Below are 9,174 nucleotides of genomic sequence, written 5' to 3'. Positions count from 1 at the left end.
AGGGGGGGAAACTCTTCCCTTCTTCCCTTCTAGGTTTTTTGACTGGTCTAATAATTAAATTGACATAAAATGGATTAACAGGAGAGAAACATATTTAATTTCCTACGGTAGGGGAGCCCATAGAATTCTGAGACTCCAAGAAGTCACCAAAGCAGGCAGCTTTTATACCTTCTAGACAAGGAAACCATAAGTTTGTGAAGAACTGGAGAAACAAAGGGGTTTGGGCTTGGGCTAGCAAATTAGTGAAAGTAACAAGGTTTGTTTATACAGCCTTCCAGGTGGTGAATTCCCTGTCTCTGCAATAAGGATGCCTTTTATCCACCTGGTGGGGGGCAGGGTACCTTCACATGCTTTTGGGGGGACCAAGGAAAGTCAGAGTGTCTTTTTTTTGCACAGGCTGTTTCTTAAGTAACTTTAATTCAAAATAATCAGTATGCCAAGTGGCATATTTTGGGGGTGGCATCTTCTGCTTCCTTTTGGGGGTGGCATCTTCTGCTTCCCTTCAACACCTACATACATTCGTCGGATCATTCAGCACATAATGCTTTGGAGCTTGCTTTTTTTCATTTAAGACACCGTGAATGTCTTTCCATGTCGAAAAGTATCTATTACCATATCCGTTTTAATTCTTGTGTTGTACCGATGTCTTATAAACTTAACCTATCCTCTGTTTTTGGCCACTTAACTTGCTTCTGGTGCTTTGAGGTCATAAATAATATTGCAGCAATTTTTCCTTTCACGATTCTTTCCGTTCCTTTCCTTTTTTTCCTAATGAGGCTAGTTCCTGGAGCAAATGATAGCAATAGCTGTCGGGGCCCACTGTATGTTTCAACCCGCGCATATTTGCAAGGTTTTTGGTAGGAATTGCTAAACAGCCCACCAGGAAGATTGTTCAATTTACATTCTTATGGGGGGGGGTAATCTTTTTTTTTTTTTTTTAAGTCCTTGCCAAAAGGACAATGTCATGGGTGGAGGTGGAGGATGTCGGAAGTGATCTCATTCTGCTGAAAACGGTGCGCCCCAGTTTTAGGCTTTTCCTGAATTGCCTGTTTGCTGTAATGTTCTTCACACTTGAACAATCACCTGGAGAAGAGAAGGCGAAACTAACCTACTGGCAAAAAAAATCGCCCCACGACGAGGAAGGTGCCTCTGCTTGAGTCATTTCCGCCAAGCCGGAACACAGAGCAAGTCACTTCGGACCTCGGAGGGCATTTTATTGACAGCCCCGCGTCCCAGCTCCCGTCGATTCTTGGAACTCGCACCACCGTAGTCCCGGCAGCCCAACCCCAGCGGGCAGCGCGTCCCGTGTCGGGGACGCTGGGTCCTCTGTGCACCCGAAGGAACCGACTGTACGAGGCTTGGAAGGGCCGGCCTCCAGAGCCGAGGTGACCCAGCCTGCCGGGCAGGGCTGAGTGGCTGGGCGGAGCACGTGACGCTCGCAGCCTGGCTCTTGGCTGGGGGGTAGTGGGGGCCCGCCCCGCGCGCCGAAGGCTGAAATCGACTTCTGCCTCTGGCAGGAAAATGAGCTTGTCAGCTTCTGTCTCTAGCGGACCCTCATCAACCCACTGGAGCAGGGGATTTCGGTAGCATTATAAATTTTATATCTCAGGAATCTGAAAGCAAAAGGTAAGTTGCTTATCACTCAGAAAAACAAATGAGAGGAAGGACCTGGAATACCGTACGGCCACTTTGTTGATTTTTAAAATCGAGTTGAAAATAATCGATCGCTGGGCGAGACAAGGGCCATTATTTAGCCCCAAATTAGAGACTGACCTTCTGAACAGAAATTTGGTTAATCAGGAGGGGATGGTGGTAAAAGGGCCCGGGGTTAGATATAGAAGGACATGAAAGCTGCCGGAATAAATAGCAAGTACGTGGTAACCCTGGCCTGCTTGTGAAACAACCCATTTCACATCTCTTTCAGGGGCGCCAGCCAAGGGAATGTTAAAATTGCAATTTAAACTCAAACGAAAGGAAACTAATCTATATGAAACTGGAATACAAATAAAAACAGTTCCTGCTTTTGCTCTTTCACATTTCAAAAACGTTTATGTGGTTTGGCAAGAAAGTTGATATCTTCACAGTTTAAGCCTGAAATATGCCATTTCAAATTTACGAAATGTTCACAGTTGGAATTTTCTAAGTCCCTCTAGGCAAGGCTGTTTCAGTTGTGAATGAGAAATATTGACATTGTACATATTTTCTGTAATAGATGACTCACTTCCGCAGAACGTGATAAAAATTAGAAAACGTATAGTAATGAGTTATTGCGAATTAACTTTCATGTCTGAGAGATCAAATTCTTTGCCAGAAGATTTAAGAAAACAGACACAAGTACAACCATGCTCATGCAATAGCGCTTTACTTTAAACAGTCAAATGTTCAAGTAAGAAGTATAACTTTGTGGTGTCACTGTTGTTTTCTTCGGCAAAAACACGTTGATAATGGAATGCAGGCACTGAGAGTAATTAAAAGCATTATTCATCAGTGCAATTAGTATTACATTCCACAATGAATATGCTTAAAATTAATGTATTTGATATACGGTTTGAAACATGGACCCTCTATGCAAAATATGTATATGCACTCTGTATTTTAACTGTCATTTTGATTTGCACAAAATAGATTTATTTACTTAGTTCTCCATCGCATTTGATAAAGACTTTTTAAAAATAAAAGACTAAATTATTTCCTTTCATTACTAATCCCCTTATTGAAATCCTATTACCTGCGTGGAGCCTGGAGTCATTTGGGTCTCCCTTTCTGCGTGCTGTTTGTTTCCCACAGTTCGTGGAAGGCTAGGCCAGCTGCCCACACCAAACACACCGCCCTGAAAGGAGGCCAGAGCGAGGCTTCCCGGGCACTCGCTCCTCACCTCCAGGGACTTCCAGGGTCTTTCCCCCCCGCCCCTCCCCTCCTCGCCCCGAGGGCGTCACGTGGCGGCGTGAGCCCGCCTCCCGGTGACGTCAGCGCGTTCGCAGCCGTTGCGCCGAAGAAACGATGCTCTAGGATGCGGTGCAGCTGGGCGACCGGCCTGTGCCATGTGGCACTGCAGGTAAGGGACTCTGCAGGAGGAGCCCCTGCAGCCCGTCGGCGCCCCAGGAAGCGAAAGTGTGGTTTCTGGCTGCTGCGGCTGCTGCAGGCACCAGGCAGCAGGGGGGCGCGGAGGGCGGCTGCTGCAGGCTCACGCGTGACTTGGGTCTTGGCAGGCGCACCCTGGGAAAGTGGGCAGGGGCCAGACTGAAAGACCCGGGCCTCTTTCACAGGAGGGGAAAAATATCAGGAATGATCACAGTACACGCATTGTAAGGAGAGAGAGGGGCTTGTCAAAGGTAACTGTTTACCGACGGTCATTGTGCTTCTTAAATAATGACGCGTTTACTGGTTCTCCTTACGGGGGTTTGTCCTCAGTAGTCAGCCTGATTTCTTTCAAAGGCAAGCTGCTGCTTTGCTTGAAATGGAATGGAAACTTCTTGGTTAGCATTTGAAGAGCTAGATGTGCGGTCTAAATTGTTTGGCATTATTTTGCAAGGTTCCAGCATTTAAAGGGGTATGTCAGAAATGTGTTTGTTTGCTCCAGGTGTTTTAAATAGATTAAAAAATAACAGTATCCAATAAAATAAAATAAAGCTTCCAATGTGCGTGTGTTGGAGAGTGCAAACCAGCTACATCTGTTCAGAACAAAAAGGTCTTTAGAAGGGGGTGGAGCTGGAAATGAACACCAAAAGCCATGAATTTCCAGTGTTCTTTTTGATTCCATTGCTAAATAATTTGCTTGCTGAAAGAAGGGGCTTGATGACACAGTGGCAGATGGAGGGGCATCAGCTGACTTCAATTTTAGTAGAACAGGGGGTGGGATTTTAATGGACTCTTTTGAGAGTTCAGGCCTGTGTTTACATTCCTTTCTCTGGTTCACATACGACCCGAGGCCAGGACATGTGTGGGTACCCTTAGGAGGAGAATGTGGCGTTCTTTCCTGTAAAACGTGACCCCTCTGGAAGCCGTGGTATCACTGAATTGTATTGGAACTCACACCATGTATCATTTGACCCATCCAGCAACTGTGGGAGGACCTGTAAAACAATGCTATTTTCGTTGGTAATTAAATAAGGCATTTCTTTCAGCGTTTGGACACCCTGATGCGTTGCTGCAGTAATTCAGTAATTAATTTACTGCAGTTTTCTTCATTTGGTTCAGGTTGGCTATTAGAGTGAAGATCCTCCGGCCCTTACCTTCCCTTCTCCCCCAGCCCACCCCTAGACAGACAGAGCAGATGATAGACAGATGTAGTAGAGACGTGATTCCACGTCTGGCTTTGGGACTGTGGAACCTGGGACAAGTCACTTTGTGTCTTTGGGACTCAATTTTCTTGTCCCCAGAGTCACCAAGGAATTTATACCAGGGTTTCTCAGCCTTGGCACTATTGACGTTTGGGGCTGGATGGTGTTGTGGGCACCGTCCTGTGCTCTGGAGGACGTTTGTTTAGCTGCATCCCTGGCCTCCGCCCACTAGATGCCAGTAGCCCCCTCACCCCAAGTTGTGACAATGAAAAAATGTCTCCAGACCCTGCCACTTGTTCCCTCGTGGCGCTCCATTGCCCCTGGTTGAGAACCACTGATTTGGATGGTCTTGAAATGTTCTTCTGCCTCTGGTATTCTAGAATTCATTTTCCTATGATTTGTTTCATGCTGAGCCCTTGGTCAGAGATCCGATTCCCTTTCATGATGTTGTCAATGCGAAGACTTTTTTATGCTCTGGGGTTCCAGAAGTAGCTTCAGTCAAAGAGAGGAGGCCTGTTTTGTGTGCCAGTCGTAGCTGGGAAGCTAGCTTGCCGGAGTGTCAGGGAAAGAGGGAAAGACACAAGCGCTAGATCAGCATGTTTGGAACTGGGGTAGCCCAGACTCCCCATCCTTATCTGCAGAAGTGGGAATAGAAGGACCTGTGTGGAGGTGTCGAAAGGAGGGAGTGAGATACGGGGCTGCTGGTGCCCGTTGTGGCCGCCACGGTCATGCGCTTTACGCTCCAGTGCAGGACTGGCCGCTAAAGGTCTGGCTCTGGCACTTCAGAGAGCGGCTTTGCTGCATCACTTCACCTCTTGGAGCCGTTGCCGAAAATGTAAATGGGGCTACTGTACTTGCTGGTCCTGCTTCTTTGGCTTCTGGGGGGATCAGATGGATGTAAGAGGGTCAGCAAGCTGGAAACTCCCGGGAGACAGGAAGCGGTGATGGCAGTGGCATTGCAAGGCGTGGGCCATGTGTAGTGGGTTTGGGGGAGGGAGCTTATAATGATCAGAAAAATTATCCTTGTCGCCCCACGGGCCTGGGACTGTGGTGTGCCCCTCCCCCAATACCCTTGCCCTCAGCTCGCTTTCTCTGCCTCTTCCTGGCCCCATTAAAATTGCTCTCCTGGGGGAGGGTTGGTCTTCAGTGAGAAAGAGCCAGTGTGCAGAGACCAGGGCACAGGCAGCCTCCTTTGTCCACTTCCAGCCATTTTCTTTACAGGTGGCGCCCACAGCCGGCCAGGTAGCTTGTCCCCAGAATGGCTTGGCACCCTAGGTGGTTCATTGGGCGCTGTCTCTGCACCCAGTCAGTGATGTGAAAGAAAATGAAAAAAGAGGAAGGCTTCCCTGGTGGCACAGTGGTTAAGAATCCGCCTGCCAATGCAGGGGACACGGGTTCGAGCCCTGGTCCGGGAAGATCCCACGTGCCGCAGAGCCACTAAGCCCGTGTGCCACAGCTACTGAGCCTGTGCTCTAGGGCCCACGAGCCACAGCTACTGAAGCCCGTGTGCCACAACTACTGAAGCCCGCACGCCTAGAGCCCGTGCTCCGCAACAAGAGAAGCCACTGCAGTGAGAAGCCTGCGCACCGCAACGAAGAGTAGCCCCCGCTCGCCGCAACTAGAGAAAGGCCCCGCGCAGCAAGGAAGACCTAATGCAGCCAAAAATAAATAAAATAAATAAGTTAAAAAAGAAAAAAAAAGAAAATGGAGGAGGATTCTCCATCAAATGAGAGTTAAGAGATGGGATCACTGTCCTAGGCAGCTCTGCCGCTGTGACAGCACCGCAGGGTGGGTGGCTTACCAGCAAGAGACGTTTATTTCTCACAGCTCTGGAGGCTGGAAGTCTGAGATCAGGGTGCCGGCATGGTTGGGTTCTGGTGAGGGCTCTCTTCTGGATTGCAAACGGCTGCCTTCTCCTTGTGTCCTCACATGGTGGGAAGAGAGCAAGCTAGCTCTCTGGCCTCTTCTTATAAGGGCACTAGTCGCATGGTGAGGGCTCCATCTTCATAACTTAATCACCTCCTAAAGGCCCCACCTCCTAATACCATCACATTGGGGATTAGGATTTCAATATATGAATTCTGGGGGGGATACATTCAGTCCATGACAATAACCAAATATAACTTGTGCCCTTGATTGGATCCTGGCCTGAACAAACATCGGTAATAGGCTTTGGGGACACCTGGGTTATTTTTATGTGCCTGCCTTCTCGATCATGTGAGGAAACGATTGTAAGTTTGATTAGGTGCCATAATCTTGTGGTGTGGTGGGCACCCAGCTCAGCCACTCGTCATTCCTGACACAGAAGCAGTGAGATGAGACATGCTTGTTTCCTGCTGCCACGTTTCAGGGTAATTTGTTACACAGCAGTAGGTAACTAACACGTGTATATGTACAGGAGTCTTATTTTTCAGTGATGCATGCTGAAGTAGTTAGGGGTGAAGTGTCATGAGAGCAATAAGTTACTTTTAAAGTTTTTTGGGGTTTTTTTAAACATTTTTGGAGATCTTTTTAATGTATGGCTGAATAGAAGACAGATGAATTCTCAAACCTGCTTCTGCATTCAGTCTGTTGCAGTATCACATGTCATGTAGCCTCTGGAAAATTCCACTGGACACTCATGAGAGAATGAGAATGGAAAAAGGCAAATAAAAATTTACAATTATTATAAGGATGTTTTTGACAGCATAGACCCCCTTAAAAGGCCTTGGGGACCTCAGAGTGTCCCCAGACCACACTTTGAGAACCACAATAATTTACTTTTAAATGGTTCAGTTGAATGGAGAGAGAGCGAGAAGAGGCAAATACAGTCAAATAGGAACACTGGTTGAATCTGATTGGTGTTATTCATTGGACTCTTCTCCATAATGTGCTGTGTGTTTGAAAATGTGCACAATAGAAAGTTAAAAAGAAGGTAGAAAAGAAATATAGACTCTTGGACATGTGAGGGGTTCTGATTGAGATCTGAGGGTGAAGCCCACGGGGAGCATTTTTAACCTGAGCTCCAGGTGCCCTTGACCGCACAAACCTGAGGCCCCAGGGGAGACCTGCTGGCCCGGAGGTTCCCAGCTTACCCAGCAGCCCTCCAGCCCTGCACCCTCCCAAACCAGACCCAGGGGGATTAGTTAGTGGTGAGGAGGGTGGGTGTATGAGCCCTGTGCAAATTCTGGCGTGTGGGCTGCGGGAAAGGCCTTATTATCAAACCCTTGCTTGACTGTATTGTCAGGGGCTGGCCAGAGATAAGTTGTCCTTTCTAAGGGCAGGGCTGGTTTCCTTTCTAGAGAGTGATAAGTATTTTTTGAATGACTTGTTTTCCATCGAAATAGTAATAGATGCTTTTTGGGAGGATTTCACACAGGATAAAGGTTATGGAAAGAGGACAAAGTCTCTTTCCCATTCCCGGTCCCCCATCCCACTTCCAAAGGCAACCACTGATAACTGTCTTATATACTGTTACAGAAAATGTCTATGCAAATACATCCATCTATAGAAGGTATATAGCACTTTCCTTTTTCTTTTTTCTTCACTAGGATGTAATTTACATGGAATGAAATGCATGGATCTTAATTCAGTTGGTTTTGACCAACTGAAGAGAACATTCTTGGTACTCCCAGAGGGCCTCATCTTGCCCTCCTTTAGTCAAATCCTCTGGCTGGAGGGTACCACCATGCCGATTTCTGTCAGCACAGTTTACTTTCGCCTGTTCTTGAACTTCATATACCTGGAGTCCTGTGATCTGTACACTCTTATGTCTGGCTTCTGCACTGGGCATGATTGTGAGATTCATCCGTGTTGTGTCATGTAGCACTGATTCATTCATTCGTTCCATTTTCTTGTGAAAGTACTTGGGAGAGTAATATACTTGATAGACCTCGTTTCTCTTACTCCTGCTGTTTGGAAGCTGTTGTACATGCATCAGCTTGCTCACAGCATGTTCCAGAGTGTGGACGGTGTGGAAGTTTACTTAACCAGTCCCCTCTTGATGGGTGTGTGGATTCCTCAAGCTTTTGTAATCAATGCTTATGGTGTTATGCCAATGTAAAAATGCCAAACAGGAAAAGACCTCTGGGATTAATTAAGTGCATAAAATTTAGATGTTGGAAGCTAGCTAGCTTCAAAAATCAAAGCCACCCTTATATTTTACATATGACCAAGAGATGTCCCGAGAAGTCAGGTGACTTGCCCACGGTCACGTGACCAGTAGCAACAGAGTTGGGGAACCACCCAGGTCCCCAGATGCCTTGTACAGAATGTTCTTTTTTGCACTATAGGCTCTGTGAGGGAAGGAACTGTGTGTGCTTTGTTCACCACTGTAAACCCAGCACATAGCACGTGGCAGAGTAAGTGCTCATTAAATATTCGTTGGGTGAAATATTAAGTGAAATGTTAGTACCCTTAGAAAAGACCACCGATGTCCTGAGAACTGCAAAGGTGTTTCCATGAGATGTGAGCCTCGATATTCATTCATTCATTCACTCCCTCATTTACTTCTTTGTTCAGCCAGTATCTGTTGGGTCCCTGCCGTGTGTCTAGGCCAGGGTTTCTCGCCCTGGACACTGTGGGCTCTCGGGCCGGATGATTCTCTGTGGGGGGCTGTCCTGTGCGCGGTAGGATGTTTAGCGGCGTCCCCGGCCTCCACCCGCTCGATGTGGGTTGCACCCACTGCCCCGTCCCCCACTTGTGACGGCTGAACTCCAGACATTGACAAGTGTTCCCTGGTGGGCAAAATTGCCCCTGCTTGAGACCTACCAGTCTAGGCACTGGGGTTTACCGTGGAACCAAATGGCCAAGGTTCGTGCCTCGGTGGAAGTGACATTGAAGTCGAGGAAAGAGAAGATAACTGTATTTGATAGGTTGTGCTGTCGCATGAAATATAGCGGGAGGCGGAGGGTGG

At 47.5% G+C, this 9,174-nt stretch overlaps 1 protein-coding gene across 6 annotated transcripts in view; it reads left to right on the top strand.

The window, feature by feature from the left end:
* The first annotated feature begins 1,476 nt into the window (after positions 1 to 1,476).
* LOC137757650 (H(+)/Cl(-) exchange transporter 4-like) overlaps positions 1,477 to 9,174 on the top strand; it is a 230,760-nt gene continuing 223,062 nt past the window's right edge. For 2 of the 6 annotated variants that reach the window (XM_068534260.1, XM_068534263.1), the window contains exon 1: positions 1,477 to 1,626. Coding sequence is in view for 1 of the 6 variants with exons in the window: in XM_068534262.1 (XP_068390363.1) it covers positions 3,011 to 3,055 (45 nt within the window). In the remaining 5 variants the exon portion in view is untranslated. Of the gene's footprint in view, positions 1,627 to 2,978; positions 3,056 to 3,295; positions 3,333 to 9,174 lie in introns of those variants that run through there. The other 4 variants (XM_068534259.1, XM_068534261.1, XM_068534262.1 and 1 more) reach the window with 3 other exon arrangements.

This window comes from Eschrichtius robustus, assembly GCF_028021215.1.
Source record: "Eschrichtius robustus isolate mEscRob2 chromosome Y unlocalized genomic scaffold, mEscRob2.pri SUPER_Y_unloc_1, whole genome shotgun sequence".
Lineage (NCBI taxonomy): Eukaryota > Metazoa > Chordata > Mammalia > Artiodactyla > Eschrichtiidae > Eschrichtius > Eschrichtius robustus.
The sequence above is the reverse complement of the archived record's forward strand: the minus strand, read 5'-3'. Positions and strand labels throughout refer to the sequence as shown.